We start from the raw sequence: 21,568 nt of genomic DNA, 5'->3' as shown, positions 1-21,568 counted from the left end.
AAATCTAGAAATAATGAAAAAAAATCTGAAAAAGATGAATATATATCGAAATTCTCGAAAAAAATTATAAAAAAAATCTTTTTCAGATTTTTTTTTAATTTTTTCTAAATTTTCGATACATATTAATCTTTTTCAGAATTTTTCTAAACTTTTTTTAATTTTTATTCACTTTTCCAGATTTTTTTCACGTTTTTTAATTTTTTTCAGTTTTTTTTTAACTTTTGCGGTATTTTTATTTTGTTTTTTCATAATTATTTTCATTATTTTTCATTTTTATTAATATTTCTAAATTTTTTTAAGATTTTTTAAAAAAAAATCACAAATGCCACGTGTACTGAATAAAAAAATTACACATGCAGCCCGCCACATCATTAGCATACGACATCAGCGGAAATGTACAATTAACTAACCCAAAGAGGTATTCTAAAACAAAAAAAAAAATTACACGAAATCTGAAAGAAAAAAAAAAAATCAGAGGGAAAAAACCAAAAGTGATATTACAGGGGTAAAGGATTAATTAACCTAAATGTAAACAAAAAATTGTCCAAACTACGGCGGCGAGGCGATAGAACCCTTTCAAAGTTACCCTGTTCTTGAATATCAGGTTCACATTTCTCACCTTTTCAAAATTAAACAACAAACCATCCGCTTATTTGGTAACATCTCTATCAATTTTGGTTGCAGCTTTTGATTAATGGAAGGAAACAAGTGGGGATATTCTTCAAATGAAGATACCAGTAATGATGATGACGACGTCAATCTTCCAAATGCAAGTGATGAAGAAGAGGACCTTCACTTCACATCTCATTCTTTGCCCAAATCGCAATTCAGGTCAACCATTTTTTTTCTCGATAAACAACTTAATTAATTAAGCGCTTATAACATTACACTGTATCATATTTGTTTGGTAAAAAATAGCTGATAAACTAACTTCGGGTGGATGAGTACTAAGCTAGCTTATACTTGATAGCGAATAAGCTAGCTGATTGAATTTGTAGTGTTTGATACAATTAGCTGTTGAACTAGCTTTTAAATATGAAAATGCCATACAAAAAACATAATTATTGAATATTTAATTGTTTTCAATTAAGACTACAAGAGTAAAATTGAGACGGAAATGATAAGCTATAAGCTACTTGGATTAGCATATCAAAAACCGCTATAAGCTCATGAGTAAATGATTGTTACCAGACGGGTCTTTTTTGGTCATACGAGCGTATAAGCTATAAGCTCAAAAATGTGTTTTGCCAAACAGACTCATATATGTATAATCTATTTCCACAACAAATGATAAAATAATGTCAGGCAATTTTCATAAGCTATTCCGAAATGTGTATGGAAATAAGCTGAAAATAGTTATGGACATGTCATAAGTTGTTTCCATAAACTCTCCCTAACCATCTCACAACTACGTACGTCAATAGATAAATTCAAATAAGTCAGCCTATATGATGGCTTACTAGTGAGAAAATATTTTGAAGTGAATGAATGAACCGTAAATAGTTACTTACTACTGAAAATATCCCCGCTTCCCCTGCTTTAGTGTTGATTTGAAAATGAAGTTTTTTACATTTCATTCTCCAGGAACATCAAATCCAAAGCCAGATGGAATGAAGAGATGGGAATGGCAGAGGTTATTGAGAAGAATGGAAAAATGTGGGTATCTACTGGAATAGTTCGTAGTGGCAAGATTTATACTTCATTCGAGGAGACTTTGTAGGTGATATGCCATCGTTTTTTATTTATCTTATTTTCTGACATTTAGATTTTAGAAGGAGGGAAGAGTCTCACAATCCTTAAGGCCATAGTTTTCTATAAATAATATATTATTTAGTTAGATAAAAACAAATATTGTGAGAAGAAAAAGTATGTAATGAGATTTAATTACATGTTAGACGATAAATCAGCCAAATAGGATTCAGTGATGTATTTTTTTGGGTAGGATTTTGACAGCTTGTGTTTGTGAAATTTTTAACTTTGCAGGTATTTTATGGAACTAGGAGCCTTACATCTCGTAGACAGTGAAAATAGAAGTATATCTATAATAGAAATGTACGAAAAGGTTTCTAGCAGGATGACCGGATGTTGTTGGGAGCTGTTTGAGGCCTACAGGCACCTCAAGTCTCTCGGCTACATAATTGGGCGGCATAATTTTGCTTGGAGTTTGAAGAGTATTAGAAGTTCTCAAAAACAAGTGGCTCTTGAAGGCACAGAAGAAAGCAAACAAATAGTAGACATGGGTTCCAAAGTCGAGCATTCCATAAGTAAGTTATTTGGTGAGTTGAAGATTAACGAATTGAAGCCAGATTTTGATATTTATCTTCCAGACAGCAGGTTCAGAAAATCTTCTCCAGGTGATCCAAATTTTCTGCTGTACTTGTCTAGGTAATTACTACACCTCTAATCATATCAGTATGAATACTTCAGAAATCAACTGTAAAGCGATCTTTATACCATTCACAAAAAATCTATGTAGTAACTGAGAACATGTCTCATAGGAATTCAATGATACCATGACTTACATTCTTGCCCTCCACCCACAAACAGTAACCTATACACGCTGGTAGGGACATGTTGTTTATTGTGTTGTGTGGATGTTGCAAGGCGTAGGTGGTTAAATCTTTGTGAATTTGCAGCTGTGTCGTTTGGGAGGGAATGCGGCTATGTTATTTTGCATTGTAAATTAATATTTTAGAAGACTTTTGTAGTTGTATTTTCTCTGATAGGAATTTAAGGTTATGGCCCGAAATATCTTTCTAGATTAAGAAATTGCAATTCGATCTCTAAAGATAACTTTTCTTAGACAGAATTTAAGGTGGGGAGTATAATTTTTCTATTACGACTATTTAAGCATACATTATGGTTACTCATTTAAAAGATTGTACTGAAAACCCCAAACTATTATCTTTGGTTCTTATAAATGAACAGCCATGCAAATTTGTCCTTAACTCCAAGTTTCCTTCATTTTTTTTCCTACTCTAACTGGTTTTGGAAAATCTATTAATTTGGTTTATGCATGTATAATCTTTTAGGGGTCATCTGCCTTCTAGAGCAGAAATTGAAACCCTTGAGAAACAATGTGAGGGAATTCCGCTGAAAATCTGCCTGGTCACAGAAGGAAGGGTCAGTTTCTTTTCCTTTGACAAGGTTGAACTTCCTGCTCTACCCTGAACGGTTGATATCAATTCTATATTTCCACTCCGGGCTGAGAGGGAAAAGAAGCTTAGAATTGTAATGATAGAATAGTCTGTAGGATCCAATAATGTGAAAGGAAGCTGTAGAAGTTGTGGTCATGATAAATTGCACTGCAAATGGGATCAGTGATCACAAACTGGAGTTTGATTTTGGTCAAAGTGAACATAGCAAGAAACTGAAGGCAATGGCTTAGCAATACATACATGCCTCAGTTTATGATGTTATAGATGACAGAAAATAAGAAAATTATTTAGTTGGATGGGTGATGATCTGATCACTAGAGGATTTGTGTTTAGAGCAATTAATAGGGTAATGCTTGGGCTGTTAATTCCATTATTATAGTTTTTTCTTTTCATTTCAATGACAGCTTGAATTTGTTTTTTGTGTAGTTGTTTGTTTTGAAACACTCAAGTTCTTTAAACGTTAATGGTGTTGTTCGTTTTATTATGAAATTGGTAGTTTTAGATTAATGAGGTGAGCCTAGGTGCGATCTTAATTTGCAATTTGTATGATATTAGCGCATTTCCTTTCTTTCTCGTTTTTCACTAATTTTTTCTTTTCTTTCTGAAAACGTGTGACTTTTCTTTCGGGCAAGTGAACTTATAATATAGGGGGATACATATTATTTAACCATTGACTTTTGCTTAAAAGTAATGAGACACATTAACCTAAAACCTAAGACATTATTGTGTTTTTTCTTTTAAATTCCACATAATTTAAACAACACACCACGAAACATAAGCATAACACCAAAAACACATTTTGTGTAAGAACTAATAACCATTAACCACTTCTTTTATTAACTCATAGCAAATAATTTATATTTACAAAAAGCTAAAAAAAATTGACATTAATCTACTTATCTAATCAAAACATCATGTGACCCATTGTAGTTGAAGCTCGACCTCTCCGCTTAGAATGTCGGCGACGACTCCGACCCACTTTTAACATTCCATTCTCATTAAACATTTGTTTCTCTTTTGAAACAATAACACACTCTGGTGGTGGGACAGGGTACCTATATGTATGATAACAATATGAGTAGGACATGAAACGTTGGCGGAAGTTTTGCATTTTGAGGCGGCGCAAGGGGTTCATGATGGCGTAATCTTGAGCTTTAAGATTTTCTGAGCAAAATTCGTCATCCGGAACTTCAATAGGATCAAAAATGCAACCCTTGAGAATTAAATTCTTGTATGTAGCTATAAAAGGACCGTAACTATAGTCCACTTTGCGATTTCCTTCGTGTATGGCCCATTTTGATGCATCCCATATAGTAGCATACAAGTACATCGGCTTGGATGGGTAATTATTTTCCATTTGCTTATTCCGTAACACTTCTCTAATTGGAATTTCATCAACAAAAAATCTACAATAATTCATCAAACAAATACACTATTACTAAACAAATTTATATATGGTAAGTCTGTGAAATAATATAATTCTTTTTTTTTTTTGACCAATGAAATAATATATTTTTTTTTGACAAGAAATAATATAATTTTTTTGTCAGCTATATATATGTTTATATATTCAAATATACACTTCACAATTTTCTTTATGGTGTATGAACTGATTTATTTTCATTATCTAGTCACCACTATTCATATTTCTCTTCTTTTGTTTCGAAAAAAAGAAGGTATCTTTTCCTTTTGTAAAAAAGTACTCCAATTTTAATTTCACTTGGACAAACATATGATCCTAACTAACATGAATTGTGTGGATTATAATTTTCAGTTGGACTTAATTATGGTCGACAAATGAAATATATATTTAATTGTAATGTATGAATGAATGTAGTAATAGAGACACACTTGTGTATACAAAAATAAAGAGAGACAACACTTACATAATATTTATTTCTGTCCAGAGAATGCTATATCTATGATATTCTTTGGTTGGGTCGAACCAGAGATCGTAACGCTCCTCACGACCACTAGTTCCATTTCCAAACAAGTTTGTTTGGAACTGCCATGGTTTTCCAGCTTTATTACCCAGGAATTCAAAATCAAGTTCGTCATGCCTTCTTCTATCGAAGACATCAATGCTTGTGGTCTGTAACAACAATGACAAAAACAAAAACTCCCCCAAAAAAAGTTAATGTTTAGAGTATTAATGGAACTATCAATTTCTTTTTGAAAATTTTAATATATATAAATTGGAGTTCACGCCAATTAATATTTCAATATATTTTAATTAAGAGTTTTTCAAGTTACACCTTTAAATTATCATGTTACACCTAAAATATCGATGCGTGTATTCATATTTTTGAAGGTTGTAGGTGAACTTAATTCACTTATAAACACGTGAGATCAATTCGTGCCTATGTACATGTGAAATGAACTAAGGTAGGTTAATCTATTTTGGCAAAATTGTACGTGTATTACATTCCATTTTCGAGCAACGCTAAAAAAAAAAAAATTGGGAAAATTTGACTGGAATCAATTCAGCCAGGTGATGCCCTTTACAATCCCAAACGGTGTTGTTAAATTATTCCATTTCTTATCATTTCAATTTGTGGTGTTGGTTTATCAAAGAAAAAAAAAATACGGTGTTGTTCAATTATTGGATGAATAAATCTGCAAACTAAATTGTTTACTTTTTAAAATAAATAAAAATCAAGGTAAATTGAATTTACGTTTATCTCTATGCATCGAAATCTTTATGTAGTAGATGACTGAAAGAAAGTGAAATGTGAAAAATTGGATAGAAAAATTTGTATTTTGTATTCAAAACGAGAGGAAGAGGAATAGGAGATGAGAGAAAGACAAAAGGTAATGATTGAAAATATTTGGGGTGTGATTAAAAAAAATCTTTAATTAAATATTTGATTGATAATATTCCATTTAAACACCGGCAGGAATTGTGGATTTAAATGATAATATTCCATTTTTTAATGAGATCAAATCAAAAATTGAATGAGATCAAATCAAAAGGTGACAACTTACATAAAAGGTGACACAAACACCAGCAGTAGCAAAATAATTGGATGGTAGTTTTATTTCCGCACTAAAAAATCCACTGGTGTACATATCAATGGATTTGAATCCAGAACCTATTCATAGAAAGAAAAAGAAAACATCAGTATAACCCTCATAAAAAAGAGAGAAATAATGTTTTTGCATGTTTATAATTAATTTAATTTAACTTACCAGAGTGTTCATGAATAATCAGTTTTACGGTGTTTCCATCAAGCGATGGAATAACGTTTTCCTTTCCCCATAGATAAGTAAACCCATCATGAAATGGTATAGTGGCTAAATCGAAAGCAGCAAAGCTAAAACTAAAGAGAAGAAATGAAGAAAAAAATGAGAATAAAAAATAAGGTTGTGTGAAACGATCCATGATAATAATTTAGTAACTTGTTTCTTCTACACAGAACTCTCTCTTCTTTGTTTTCTTCTACTACTCACTTTGGCCTATTATATTTATATACAAAATTAAGATATATAAAAGGAAATCAAGTGATTAAATACTGGTCTTTTAATTCATGCTCCTACCACGTCAGTTTTGGAACAGTTGTAATTGGGTTAGTTCGTTATCATTACACTTAAATGATACATATTCTCTAAAGAGGAGTGAAGTTACAAATGCAATTCCTTCAATTAACTCCAAAGATTGCAAGTCATGTCCTTTCCTTTACGACATTAAACCATAAAAATTGTTAATCTTAACTAGAAAGTAGGGGAAAAAAACAACTCATGACCAACACATAACATACAATCCTAGAAATTGTGGATTTAAATGATAATATCCCATATTTTAATGAGATCAAATCAAAAGTTGAATGACACAATAAAGCTCAATCGTAAAAACTTCACTATACTAGTTACTATTATTTTTGTATTTTATGGTAAAAAAATTCAATAATCACTATCATAAGTAGGGTCATATTAGGGTATATGAATCCACAAATAATAATTATTTATTAAAAAAAAAATAATTTAAATTTAAAAAATAAATTGACACAGTTTTCAATACATAGTTTTATATTTGTTAACATACTATCATTTCCCTTATTATAAGTATTTATTTTTTTTAAATGTTAAATTTTATTAAGATGACAATTTTAGTAAATAGTATAATTTTCAATTATGATAAATTTTAAATGATAGAAAATCATTAAAAACTCCTCAAGTTTTTTTAATTCTGAAAGAAAAAACTCCTCTAGCTAATAAGTTAAAAAGGTACTTTTTTTTAAAGAAAGTTAAAAAAGGTACTTATATTGAATTTTCAATTAATTCTCTCAAATTACTATAATTACCACACGCCCATAATATCACAATTCTATAATTACTTATATATATATATATATATGAGATAGGATTCGTTCACACCAGGTGTCAATGAAACCGTTGACACCAAATCTCAACCGTCCATCTTTTCTAATCAATTGCTAATAATAGTTTTTAAAATTAACTCATGTGAGTATTACTTAGCAAATTCTGTTCCATTCCATACTTTCTCAGGAAATCCGGTTCCATTCCATACTTTTTTTTTTCAATCCAATCCCAATTTAAAAAAGTTTGAAAGAAAATCAAAATTTGGTTTTCTCCTCCAAATCCAATCATCGGTATGCTTTCTTCACCTTGATTCCTCATTGGTTAATTCTACCATATGAATCACAAACTTTATATAAACATATCCCCTTTTGTTAAAACCCATTTTCTAAAACTTAAGAAATTGATCGCAGATAAAAATGAGATTATTATAGAATACAGTGAATCCATGATTTATGATGGATATAGAAACCCCTTTGATTTAAATTGAGGAAGTAACCAATTAAGGAGATGGCCGTGTAGAACTTGAGATGCAGGAGAAGAAACCATTTTAATTGTGTATGGCAAGAGAGAAAGAATGAGGAAAAAAAAAGAGGTACTAAGCTGTGGAAAATAAATTTGACATCACCGTACATTTTAAGTGAATAATTAATAGCCTTTAGATTAAATCAATTTAATGGATGAGATTTGGTGTCAACGGGTTCGTTGACACCAAATCTCAACGGTACATTATATTTAATCAAAGGCTGATATTAATTTTAATGTTTCTATTTCCTGTATATCCTTACTCTCAACCGCACACTGTTTTTGCTCTATATGAGATTTGAAACCTGTACATTATTATTCCTATTAATGTCTGCATCTTTTCCTTCATCTCTTTCTACAATTCATTCACCTCTTTCTTAATTAACCTAATATCTTTTCATGTTTTCTTTCCCTTTTCAGTGATGAAAAATCACGAGTTTTAGTTTAAAATCCCTTAATTCTTTTCTTTCTTTCAGAAAGTCTCTTGATTCATCTTATTCTAATTTATGGTCATGATTATTGATTTTATTAAGATTATAGAATCATAAGAATTCACCACCTCCCTAGCCAAATTGCAAACGGAGAAATACTTTTTAATTGGCAAAATTGCTTAGTAAATCATTAAAATAATTGCATATGATTGCAAAATCAAAGGATATATAAATTTAATTTATGAATTAGGAAAACGGAAAACCCTTTAAACTAAATTGAATGTTGCTGTGACAAATCAAGATTTATCCTTAGTGAGTATTGTTGCGTTAAAGTAATTGATATTCCTGTAATTGAGGACATCCCATTGAGAAGAACATGTTACTCTTTTAGAAAACAAGAGGATTTTTAGGAAAGAAAAATATTTGAATGTCCATATTATGATTTTATTGAATACATTTTGGCCTTTGGATTAAGATTAATGAACGCTTAAGTTTTGGTGTCAACGAATCCGTTGACACCAGGTGTCAACGGATCCTGACTCTATATATATATATATATATATATATATATATATATATATATATATGAAGGGGAATATTTTGACTCAAAGAGTAAGTGTAATAACTTACTTCAAATATTGACCTTTAATTATAATATTGATTAATGGCTTAGATTAATTTATATGGTAGGTTTTAATTTCATTTTCTATTGTAATCGACACTTATCACCACAAAATAACAAAACAATAAATGTTATTCAATTGATTGATTTTTTTTCTCTCTCCCATTGATTTTTTTTTTGTTTTCACGTTAAAAGAATTTGTGAGAGTTAATGGTAAAATAAACATCAAAGTTTTTTATTTGACCAAAATTTTTTTTTCTTCTCCCGTTTTTTTTTTTTTTTAAGGAAACAATAGTAAAATTTAAAGAATTGTTTATTTATTCTTCTCCCTTTACTATTTTTTATACGACATATTTTATTTGCTTTCTTCAATATAATCCTGATCTTTTCTTATATTTTTTGTAAACACAAGTTTTTGTATTAATCTGTCACGAAAAAAAATGATAGAGGAAGTAACCCTGATTTTTTTTTTATATCCAATTCATTTACAATAATTGCATAAAAAATAAATAAATTGGTGTATTTTCTTATATAAATAACGACAAATTAAAATAATCATCTCCATTTTAATTAGTTTTTGTTGTCAAGGACATACATAGATGATGATGTTATTTGATAAAGAGCTCATGATTGTAAAAAAATTGTACACATAGGAAAAACATACATGTAGAAAAAGAAGGATTGTAACGACAAATTAAAATGCTTATTTTACAAATTGATCCTCAAAAACTCTTTTAACGTGAAAACAAAAAACAAACAATGGGAGAAGAACAAGAAAAAAAATCAATGAATTAAATGACATTTATTGTTTTGTTATTTTGTAGTGATAAGTGTTGACTATAATAGAAAATGGAATTAAAGCCTACCATAGCAATTAATCTAAACCATTAATCAAAATTGTAATTAAAGGTCAAGATTTAAAGTACGTTATTATACTTACTCTTGGAGTCAAAATATCCCCTATATATATATATATATATATATATATGGGGTTTGCTACAATAGACCCTCTATTTTGTGAAGGTGTATTTTAGCAAGATACACCTTTTCCTTTGGACACAAAATACCCATTGCTTTAAACAAAGTGAAACTTAAATATGAGGGTGGAAAGGTAATATCAAACTCTTATTAATTGTGTATCATTTTCTCTCTCCGTTGATTGTTGCCGTCTTCATCTTTCTCTCCATTATTTTTGCTATGTTTTTGTTGTTTATTATCTTAAAAAAGCTTAACCCAGTTCCCTTCATCCTAATTGTTCCAAACATTCTCTTCTCTAATTGTACTATTGTGTTCACTTTTTCATGTTTTCGATTGCTAATAGTATTGGTGTATTCAAGCTTCTCACAAACCGCCAATGAAGTGAACAAATTTTTTAAATTGTATAAACTGGTCTATAAAAATGAAAAATTAAATTCCCAATCCAGTGTGCTAATTTCAGTAACAAATCAATGAATTTTTGACTGAGCTTTTAAACCAGTTTTGATTTTAAAAATTTGGAAGTTTTAACGCAAATTCTGCAATTTAATTGACAAAAATGGAGGAAAATAAAAAGAAAACTCAAGTGACCTGAAAGAAAAAAGAGAGAGACATCCGATAACAATAATTGCTAGTATCATACTAGTAGTATGTTGTAAAAGTTTCCAATTCTTTTTCCTCGTTCAAACTCATTCTTTTTGAATCAATCAACCTACTTGAAACCCACCTGCTATTGTCATTCTAATGGAGAATTAAGATTTATTTTATGATACAACTACTACATATGAATTGAAGAACCCAGAAAAATAACAAAAATATGGCGTGAGAAACTTGAAGGGAGAGAGGGGAGAACAATTCAAAAATAAATGATAAAGACAGCTAGCCTAGGGAAACCTCAAAAAGTATAAAATTTAAAATAAATAAAAAAATAATTTAAATGTATTACAATTTTGTCCCTTAGTTTTTTCTTTTACAAAAAGCAAAAATATGGATATTTTGTGTCCAAAGGAAAAGGTGCATCTTGCTAAAATAGACCTTCACAAAATATAATGGGTCTATTATATATATATATATATATATATATATATATATATATATATATATATATATATATATATCACTTCTATTGTTTCCTGTGTCCCATAAAAAAAACTCCTCTAACTAATCCGTTAAAGGTTTAAAAAGGTACCTTTTTGTTTTGTTTTCAAAGATAGTTAAAAAGGTATTCATATTGAATTTTCAATTAATTTTCTCAAATTACTATAATTACCACACGCCCACAAATCACATCACACCATTATCTCGTTTTATCCGGCCAGCATGAGATGTGATTGGTTCCACAACAGTTCGTGAGGAGTTCTTGATAAAAAATTTGCGATAAAAAGCATCGTTGCTATATATATATATATATATATGAATATGAGGATGAATTTTGTTTTTACTAAAACGTCGTCATCAAATATTAATGTATTCACCCGAATATAAATACATGACGAAAAAATATTAAATTGGAAATGATGCAAGTAATAATAATAATTATAAAGTGCAATTCTTCAACAAATAAAAACAATATATAGTGCAATTGGTAGAAGATAATTAATATTGTACTGAAAATTGAAAAGATCTTTCATTCATTATATAACAATATTTATAATATTATTTTACAATTGTATAAAAAAAATGTATTTTTTTTATAATTGGTAATAGTTTACAAGTGTCTTAAAGACATTTGGTAAAGAATTGAGTATAATATGAATGTCTTGGAATATGTGTAACTAACTCTTTAAAATCTAAAAAAAAGAATAATATTTCTAATATAAAGTTTCTCTTTAAGTTCCTTAAAGATACTTTAAGGGACTTGTGGAAACGTTGAAAATACAAAGTTATAAGATGACACCGACACTCCTCCCTCATCTATTGTCCAACGCGCTCATAATTCTCTCCATGAATGTCACTATATGCAAAGAGCAGGACATCCGGGTCATGGAACTCATTTGGAAGACTCGTGGGTTAAACCCCCTCCTTCCAAGGTGAAATGTAATGTGGATTGTGCGCTCTTTACTAACAATTCCATTACGAGTTTTGGCATCTGTTTCAAAGACTCTTGAAGGACGATGTTGAATTGTTTATCGAAGCATTCTTTCTACAAATCTACTTCTTCATAAGACGAAACCCTAAGTTTGCTTAAGGCTATAAATTTTGCTATTAATCAAGGCATGAAATGTGTTATTTTTTAGTTAGATTGTGAGCTCGTTGATGAAACCATTAACTCTCCGGGTCTACCCTTCAAAATGTGTTTAGAGATACAATTTCTAGATGTAAGGATCTATTGTCATCTCACAATGACTATACTATGAGTTAAGTCAGGCGACAAACAAATAAGATAGTTCATAGCATAGCTAAAGCTTCCTTGTCATACCCTAACCCCTATATTTTTACGATGTTCCCTCTTATTTGTACGTGTTAATTATTAATTAAATGAATTAGTTTTGTCTTTGCTAAAAAAAAATTATTTAAGAACATTTGTCAGCATTACCTAAGAATATTATTTTCCCAATTGTATGGAAATATTTAGCATTTACTTCACTAATTGATACCGTAATCACAACAAAATAAGGTAAAATTCGTTATAAAAAAATTATAGGTTTTTTTTTTGTTAATAAAAAGTTTAGGCGAGTTAAGCTCTGAAGGTTCTCAAGGGTCAACGTACGTAGCTCTCAAGGATCTAAAGTGTTTACAAGGATAATTGTCATCAAAGAAGCTTTCACATGAGCATCGGAAGTTAAAGCCACGACATTGCAAGTGATGCAACTCATGTAATTTAAGATTAATTGTTGGCTATCGTTATAGACTATTGACAACCCACGCCCGCACATTTGTTTGGTAAACTGGAAAATCAAGGTAAAAAAGTCACCGTGGAAGAGAAGCTATGCTTTGTGGAGTTTGCTAATCGTGCATTTAGATCAATATCACTGTGGAACCAACACAACGAGCATCTAAATAGGAGAATTTCAATTTTTGGTTTTTAAATGAATCTCACGCTGACACATCACTCATTTTTATTTTTATTTTTATTATAATAATAGTATATAATAGGCATTCAATCATTTCAACCTAGCAAAGAGAGATGAGATTCTCTTATAAACGAGACTCAGTGATAACTTCATATCATCTATCAATAACTTCATATCATCACACTTTTAATATTTTAATATTAAATCATGTGAAACCCACGATGAGAGATGAGACTCTCTTATCAATAGGTATCAATGTATCATTATGGATATCTCCACAACGAGGGTGGTTATGACTATGAGATACCAATGTTTGTAGATATAAACTATCCAGTGACGGATCTATGGTGGGGTACAATATATAAAAATTTGTAGCATTAATAATTGTTCTCTATGATTTTCCGTACCATGGAAAATTTGAATAATTTTCTAATTTTCAATATCAATAAAAATATCATTCTCTATATAAATAACTAAACGATCATTTAACCAGCCATCTCACACTCGATTTTGCATCTAATTCTTGATCATATTCATATCATCAAAAAATGATTTAAAATATATGATGATAGGTGTGGAAAAAGAGAGAAATGATTTGTGGTAAGTGTGAACCATCTAATCCAAATGTCAACTATTGATATATTATATTACTAAAAGAAGTTCTAAACTTTTTGTATAGGCACACCCCACACGCATCAACATACATCCATCCCTAAAACAAGCAATGCTTGTATGGTCACAACAACAATTTTTTTTGGTAAGTCACAACAACAATTATAATTGGTTTAGACACACATTCAAATGAAATGAAAAAACCAATTTATTGGTATTATTTATTATTACAAATAATATGTATTGTTGTGTTGTATATATGCCAAATGATTTGGATTTATGTTTGTCACTATGTAAGAATTACCACTGACACTACCCCACTGAAACTATATATTGTTTTTTTTTTGTTGAAGAATTGCACTTTATAATTATTATTAGGTTTAAATATAATTTTCGTCCCTGTAATTTGGGTCAGTTTTGATTTTCGTTCATGTAAAAAAAATTAAAACTGACATGGTATGGTTTTGGCCACGCGGCAGTTGCTGACTGTGCAACCTTTGCCACGTGGCAGTCCATGTCATTAAAAATTTAAAAATTATTTTTTAAAATTAAAAAAACTGAAAAAAAATTCCAATATATTTATTTTTTCAGATTTTTTAAATTCTGAAATTTATTTTTTGGAATTTTTTTATGATTTTTAAATTTTTTTAATTTAAAAAAAGAATTTTCAGAATTTTGATTTTTTTTTTTAAATTATGTGGCATTCCACGTCATTGCCATGTGGCAAAAGTTGCATAGTCAGCAACTGCCACGTGGCAAAAAAATGCCAAATCAGATCGGAAGTGGGGCCAGGGACCTTTTTCAAACAAATTTTTTTGGCAAAATTACAATTTTAGTCCCTTAATTTAATTTCAGGTAACAATTTGGTCCTTTGTCTTTTTTTTCATTTCAATTTGGTCCTTTTTGTCCATTTTCAAGCTTCAAATTAAATATTCTTATGCAAACATAGACAAGGAACATAAATTTGAAGACTGAAAGACCATAAGAAAATAAAATCATTAATTTTAAGCTTAAAAATTCGTATGTAAATGGATCAAAAGGACAAAATTGAAATTAAATAAAGATAAAGGACTAAACTGTTACCTGAAATAAAGTTAAGGGACTAAAAGTGTAATTTTGTCAAAAAAATTTTACACGGATGTTTTTCAATTTTTTTTTTTTTACAGGGACGAAAATCAAAACTGGTCTAAATTACATGGACGAAAATCATATTTAAGCCTTATTATTATTACTTGCATCATTTCCAATTTAATATTTTTTCGTCATGTATTTATATTCGGGTGAATACATTAATATTTGATGACGACGTTTGAGTAAAAACAAAATTCATCCTCATACACGTGTGTGTGTATATATATATATATATATATATATATATATATATATATATATATATAGCAACTATGCTTTTTCTCGCAAATTTTTTATCAAGAACTCCTCGTGAACTGTTGTGAAACCAATCACATCTCATGCTGGCTGGATAAAACGAGATAGTGGTGTAATGGAATTTCAATTGTATAGTGGTAAAATGCTTTTAGGATGTTCTCACTATATTGTTTCTGCTTAAACATTTTCCATATATAGAATTGTGATTTGTAGGCGTGTGGTAATTATAGTAATTTGAGAAAATTAATTGAAAATTCAATATAAATACCTTTTTAACTATCTTTCAAAACAAAACAAAAAGGTACCTTTTTAAACCCCTTGACGGATTAGCTAGAGGAGTTTTTTTATGGGACAGAGGAAACAACATATATATATATATATATATATATATATATATATATATATATATATATAAAAGTAATTATAGAATTGTGATATTATGGGTGTGTGGTAATTATAGTAATTTGAGAGAATTAATTTAAAATTTAATATAAGTACATTTTTAACTTTCTTTAAAAAAAAGTACCTTTTTAACTTATTAGCTAGAGGAGTTTTTTCTTTCAGAATTAAAAAAACTTGGAGTTTTTAATGATTTTCTATCATTTAAAATTTATCATAATTGAAAATTATACTATTTATTAAAAGTGTCATCTTAATAAAATTTAAAATTTTCAAAAAAAAATTACTTATAATAAGGGAAATGACAGTATGTTAACAAATATAAAACTATGTATTGAAAACTGTGTCAATTTATTTTTTAAATTTAAATTATTATTTTTTTAATAAATATTTATTATTTGTGGATTCATATACCCTAATATGACCCGACTTATGATAGTGATTATTGAATTTTTTTACCATAAAATACAAAAATAATAGTAACTGGTGTAGTGAAGTTTTTACGATTGTGCTTAATTGTGTCGTTCAATTTTTTATTTGATCTCATTAAAAAATGGGATATTATCATTTAAATCCACAATTTCTAGGATTGTATGTTATATGTTGGTAAAAAAAATGGCGACACAAACATTCATTTGTGTACAACTTACATAAAAGGTGACACAAACACCAGCAGTAGCAAAATAATTAGATGGTAGTTTTATTTTCGCACTAAAAAATGCACTGGTGTACATATCAATGGATTTGAATCCAGAACCTATTCATAGAAAGAAAAAGAAAACATCAGTATAACCCTCATAAAAAAGAGAGAAATAATGTTTTTGCATGTTTATAATTAATTTAATTTAACTTACCAGAGTGTTCATGAATAATCAGTTTTACGGTGTTTCCATCAAGCGATGGAATAACGTTTTCCTTTCCCCATAGATAAGTAAACCCATCATGAAATGGTATAGTGGCTAAATCGAAAGCAGCAAAGCTAAAACTAAAGAGAAGAAATGAAGAAAAAAATGAGAATAAAAAATAAGGTTGTGTGAAACGATCCATGATAATAATTTAGTAACTTGTTTCTTCTACACAGAACTCTCTCTTCTTTGTTTTCTTCTACTACTCACTTTGGCCTATTATATTTATATACAAAATTAAGATATATAAAAGGAAATCAAGTGATTAAATACTGGTCTTTTAATTCATGCTCCTACCACGTCAGTTTTGGAACAGTTGTAATTGGGTTAGTTCGTTATCATTACACTTAAATGATACATATTCTCTAAAGAGGAGTGAAGTTACAAATGCAATTCCTTCAATTAACTCCAAAGATTGCAAGTCATGTCCTTTCCTTTACGACATTAAACCATAAAAATTGTTAATCTTAACTAGAAAGTAGGGGAAAAAAACAACTCATGACCAACACATAACATACAATCCTAGAAATTGTGGATTTAAATGATAATATCCCATATTTTATGAGATCAAATCAAAAATTGAACGACACAATTAAGCACAATCGTAAAAACTTCACTATACCAGTTACTATTATTTTTGTATTTTATGGGAAAAAAAATTCAATAATCACTATTATAAGTAGGGTCATATTAGGGTATATGAATCCACAAATAATAAATATTTATTAAAAAAAAAAAATTAAAAAAAAATTGACACAGTTTTCAATACATAGTTTTATATTTGTTAACATACTATCATTTTCCTTATTATAAGTAATTTTTTTTTGAAAATGTTAAATTTTATTAAGATGACAATTTTAATAAATAGTATAATTTTCAATTATGATAAATTTTAAATGATATAAAATCATTAAAAACTCCTTAAGTTTTTTTAATTCCGAAAGAAAAAACTCCTTAAGTTTTTTTAATTCTGAAAGAAAAAACTCCTCTAGCAAATAAATTAAAAAGGTACTTTTTTTTTTTAAAGAAAGTTAAAAAAGGAACTTATATTGAATTTTCAATTAATTCTCTCAAATTATTATAATTACCACACGCCCATAATATCACAATTCTATAATTACTTTTATATATATATATATATATATATATATATATATATATATATATATATATATCACTTCTATTGTTTTCTCTGTCCCATAAAAAAACTCCTCTAGCTAATCCGTTAAGGGTTTTAAAAAGGTACCTTTTTGTTTTGTTTTGAAAGATAGTTAAAAAGGTATTTATATTGAATTTTCAATTAATTTTCTCATATTACTGTAATTACGATACGCCCACAAATCACAATTCTATATATGGAAAATGTTTAAGCAGAAACAATATAGCGAGAACATCCCGAAAGGATTTTACCGCTATACAATTGAAATTCCATTACACCACTATCTCGTTTTATCCGGCCAGCATGAGATGTGATTGGTTCCACAACAGTTCACGAGGAGTTCTTGATAAAAAAATTGCGAAAAAAAACATCGTTGCTATATATATATATATATATATATATATGAGTAGGAATTTTGTTTTTACTAAAACATCGTCATCAAATATTAATGTATTCACCCGAATATAAATACATGACGAAAAAATATTAAATTGAAAATGATGCAAGTAATAATAATAATTATAAAGTGCAATTCTTCAACAAAAAAAAACAATATATAGTTTCAGCGGGGTAGTGTCAGTCATAATTCTTACATAGCGACAAACATAAATCCAAATCATTTGGCTTATATACAACACAACAATACATATTATTTGTAACAATAAATTGGTTTTTTTCATTTCATTTGGCTTTCAAATCTTTCATTTCAAAACTTGGACTAGAGAGTTGTCGTAGACCGTGGCCTTAGTATTCCTTCTTCCAGAATTGTCAAACAAAGAAAGAATGTGCCTCGTGAAACATGTCATGGGTCACGTGATGTTCATATGGTTTAGTATTAAACTTCTAATTTAATACTAACACGTAGGACCACATGTTTTTAACAAAGCATGCAACATTGAGGACCACGATGACCACCAGCGGTAGCGGGGGGAGGGGGATCTCAAGAGTCAAGACAAGATGAAGATTTATTTTTATTTTTTGAGGGAAGGACAAGATGAAGATATTACTAAAAATAGACATAGTTCTATGACCAAATCAAGGGCAATTATATCTACAAATAAAATCAATTATGTAACATCAAGAAAAGTTTATTTAATTATGATCTTAAGAAATGTAATAAGATAGTTAAGTTTTTTCATACCACTTGTTCTCTTTCTTTTTTCCTTTTGGTCTTCAATAGAGTTTTTATTTTAGATTTAATTACACTTTTTATCCTTTATTTTTTACATTCTTTGTCCTCGTATTTGATTAAACTAATGAAAATATTCTCTCTCTCTATTTTTTTAAATTGAGCTTTTGATATTAACATGTCATTTTGCCCCTAAAAATGATATGATTTATGATGTCAAAGAAAATGAATTTTGGTCTGAAAAATGATACTTTGTCTTGTGATTCAACATCGAGGCCAAAAAACATAGGTTGAGACAAAAATTATAATAATTATGAAATTGAAAAATTTAATTTGAAAAAAAGGGTGACTATTTTAGCGAGTTTGATGATATGTGAAGGATAAAAGTGTAATTGAACATTTATTTTATTACATCTTTAAGAGAGTATAATATATTTATTCTACAAGAATAATATCAAGGGGATTTGTCAAAGAAAAAAAAAATCAAAGTGTTGTGGAACCATGGCTTCCCATAGTTCCCCTTTTAGCTCTGTCTCTAACACCGGAGCACAATGGTCGACGACAAGCAATGGTGGCCGGACGACAATTTCGTGAATTTTTTTATTTTAAAGTAGTAATTAATAAATAAAAGACATCCATTATATTGAGAGAGAGAGATGGTTTGGATTTAAAAAAGTTGTTGGGTGGAATTGAACTATCCAAATTATTAAATGGATGGATAGAATACGATCTATTAACAATATTATTTTGTAAATGATAAATTTTGATGAATTTGTAGTGAGATCAACGATAGATAAATGAATTCAATTGTCATCTCTAATCAAAAGAATACAACGTTGCTTATGCAAAGGTGGTTGAATTCGGATGAAACAGTTTGGATGTCACTGTCGCGGCAAAGAATTTCGAAAGGGAAAACATATATGAAAAGGGAGAAAATGTGTAAATTTGACGTGAGAAAGGAAGAAAAAAGCAAATGTAAGACAATCTTAAGCAGTTCATTAAAACCATGTTTATTATATTTATCACTATATCAACATGCATAATTGAGCTTTTGGGCGAAACTGTTTGGTCAAATTTTCTATCTAGTCACATGGGCAATGAAAGAATCCAGTTCCATACGTGAAACACCACCTTCATCCATTGACTTGAGAATTTCATTTTTCAAGTTCATTGCATTTTGCCTCATTTCATCACCTTCTTTTGTAGCCATCAACCTCCTCACAACATTCTCCACAATAGAAGCCATCACCAACTCATCCCTTTGACTCCAATCCTTCACAACCAAACCAATCTTAAGCACTTCCGTAACTAAAACTCTGTTCCTAGGTTGGTCAGAGTGCATAGGCCATGCTGCTATTGGCACCCCCATAGTAATACTCTCCATACAAGAATTCCATCCACAATGACTCATAAAACCACCTATAGAAGAATGACTTAAAATTTCCAATTGTGGGGCCCAATCTCTCACAATTAACCCAACACCTTCAATTTCAACCCTCTCTTCAAACCCCTTTGGTAACTCAATCATTCTTCTAACACCATCCTCATTGAAAACATCGCTCCTATCAGCATCTCTTAATACCCAAATAAATTTTTGCTTACTTTGTTCCAACCCATTTGCAAGCTCTATAATTTGTTCCTCTTTTAAGGCTGTTGTGGTCCCAAAAGATATATAAATTACTGAATTATCCTTTTGCTTATCAAGCCACTCCAAGCTAAAATGCCTAGCTTTATTATTGTTTCTTTTCTCAACACATAAAGGGTTAAATGGGCCTAAAGCCCAATGAGTCTTGTGACTAATCATGCCTTCTATTAGCTCTATATAAGGCTTTTCAATTACCCTTGATGTATTATAGATTGTTCCATTGCTGAATTTATGAAACTCATATTGTGAAGTTATGAAATTTATGAATTGTGTAGTGAAACATCCTTCTAGAGAAGGAACTTCTGGGATAATATTGGTGGAATTTTTCACTAGTGGTTTTCCCATTACACCCCAAAAGAACAAAAACATGGTAAAAGCAGATACACTGTGAAAAGTGTAACTTTCACAATTTTTTATATGAATAGCATCTTGTATACAAGAAGCCATAAGGGAGTCATAAATGACAACAACCCTTTTAGCTACGGATGAAAGTGATTGCAAAAGTGTAGCTACATGTTCACGAAGATTGGAAGAAGCTTGAAAGGAAGGAAAAAGATGAGATGGAAATTTTGATTTTGCATTTGGGTTTGGAGGAGGTGAAACAAAAGTTGGAACTTTGAAGTTGTGAATGTTAAAGTTTTTTGAAAATGATTTTGGGTCCCAACCTTGGACACGAACTATAGCTTGACGATTGTGTTGTGTTGTGCCGACAAAATGGATTGGTATGTTGTATAATGAAATAAGACGAGAGAGGTGGAGAAGTTGGTTGAGATGACCTTGTGCTGGGAAAGGCACAACCACCACCACCACTTGGCTTTGGTGGATGACTTTGGTGCCCTTGCTAAGGACTTTTTTGTGGGTATTGTAGTTTGAAGCCATTGTTGTACTTTGGTAGCTAGAAGCCATTGATATTGCTTATATATAATTTTGTGAAGCAAAAGCAAGGCAAGTAGAAAACTATGTGTCTATATGACTATGTGTGTCTAGGTAGTTAGGCATGTTGCCATGTTTGCTATTTATATAGAAAGCAATTGAGTGTTTTACACCTTTGACATGATTCTCTATAAAAAAAGGTTTTTAGAAAATGAATATTTGGGTTCTGAATTGTGTACAATCTTATACTTACTTGATTAAGATCGATCGGTTCAAATTTAAAACTCCTATTTGTAGATTAGTAAGAAAATAAAATCTACTTTAAATTTATATCTTCTAATTTTAATAAAATAATAAAAAATATACAAACTACAAGATTTCATATAATTTTGACAATTTGCAATCAAAATCTCAAGTT

General features: G+C 29.5%; 3 protein-coding genes across 7 annotated transcripts; 1 reads left to right on the top strand and 2 right to left on the bottom strand.

Moving 5' to 3' along the window:
• The first annotated feature begins 415 nt into the window (after nt 1–415).
• Nucleotides 416–3,348, top strand: LOC25501896 (uncharacterized). Of its 5 annotated transcripts, none has more exons than XM_039829362.1 (5): nt 416–604; nt 685–831; nt 1,585–1,656; nt 1,984–2,385; nt 3,033–3,348. In XM_039829362.1, the coding sequence occupies exons 2-5, from the start codon at nt 695–697 to the stop codon at nt 3,169–3,171; spliced, it is 750 nt and encodes a 249-aa protein (XP_039685296.1). In that variant the 5' UTR covers nt 416–604; nt 685–694; the 3' UTR covers nt 3,172–3,348. The 5 variants fall into 5 exon arrangements, with proteins under 5 accessions (XP_039685296.1, XP_024627653.1, XP_013446785.1 ...); XM_024771885.2 differs by having other exon boundaries at nt 1,585–1,716; nt 1,984–2,354; XM_013591331.3 differs by having other exon boundaries at nt 1,585–1,716.
• A 639-nt stretch (nt 3,349–3,987) lies between these two features.
• On the bottom strand, nt 3,988–6,605 carry LOC25501895 (probable xyloglucan endotransglucosylase/hydrolase protein 30). The gene is made up of 4 exons (XM_024772526.2): nt 6,348–6,605; nt 6,144–6,250; nt 5,045–5,250; nt 3,988–4,564 (listed from the first exon to the last, which is right to left on the bottom strand). Exons 1-4 carry the CDS (start codon nt 6,538–6,540, stop codon nt 4,063–4,065), a joined length of 1,008 nt encoding a protein of 335 aa, XP_024628294.1. The 5' UTR covers nt 6,541–6,605; the 3' UTR covers nt 3,988–4,062.
• Nucleotides 6,606–19,618: 13,013 nt separating this feature from the next.
• Nucleotides 19,619–21,251, bottom strand: LOC25501894 (zeatin O-glucosyltransferase). The gene has a single exon (XM_013591329.3). The coding sequence runs from the start codon at nt 21,181–21,183 to the stop codon at nt 19,711–19,713; it is 1,473 nt and encodes a 490-aa protein (XP_013446783.2). The 5' UTR covers nt 21,184–21,251; the 3' UTR covers nt 19,619–19,710.
• Nucleotides 21,252–21,568: the final 317 nt, after the last annotated feature.

This window comes from Medicago truncatula, chromosome 8, assembly GCF_003473485.1.
Source record: "Medicago truncatula cultivar Jemalong A17 chromosome 8, MtrunA17r5.0-ANR, whole genome shotgun sequence".
In the NCBI taxonomy this organism is placed as follows: domain Eukaryota; kingdom Viridiplantae; phylum Streptophyta; class Magnoliopsida; order Fabales; family Fabaceae; genus Medicago; species Medicago truncatula.
This window is presented reverse-complemented; position numbering and strand designations above follow the sequence as displayed.

Excerpts from the sequence above, each read along its gene's own strand:
- LOC25501896 (XM_013591331.3), top strand. The coding sequence starts at position 695 with ATGGAAGGAAACAAGTGGGGATATTCTTCAAATGAAGATACCAGTAAT. Across the intron at positions 1,717-1,983 it reads ACTTCATTCGAGGAGACTTT|GTATTTTATGGAACTAGGAG; the intron begins GTAGGTGATATG and ends TTAACTTTGCAG. Across the intron at positions 2,386-3,032 it reads TTTCTGCTGTACTTGTCTAG|GGGTCATCTGCCTTCTAGAG; the intron begins GTAATTACTACA and ends ATAATCTTTTAG.
- LOC25501894 (XM_013591329.3), bottom strand. The coding sequence starts at position 21,183 with ATGGCTTCTAGCTACCAAAGTACAACAATGGCTTCAAACTACAATACC.
- LOC25501895 (XM_024772526.2), bottom strand. The coding sequence starts at position 6,540 with ATGGATCGTTTCACACAACCTTATTTTTTATTCTCATTTTTTTCTTCA. Across the intron at positions 6,251-6,347 it reads GATTATTCATGAACACTCTG|GTTCTGGATTCAAATCCATT; the intron begins GTAAGTTAAATT and ends TTCTATGAATAG. Across the intron at positions 5,251-6,143 it reads GTGTTTGTGTCACCTTTTAT|ACCACAAGCATTGATGTCTT; the intron begins GTAAGTTGTCAC and ends TTGTTGTTACAG.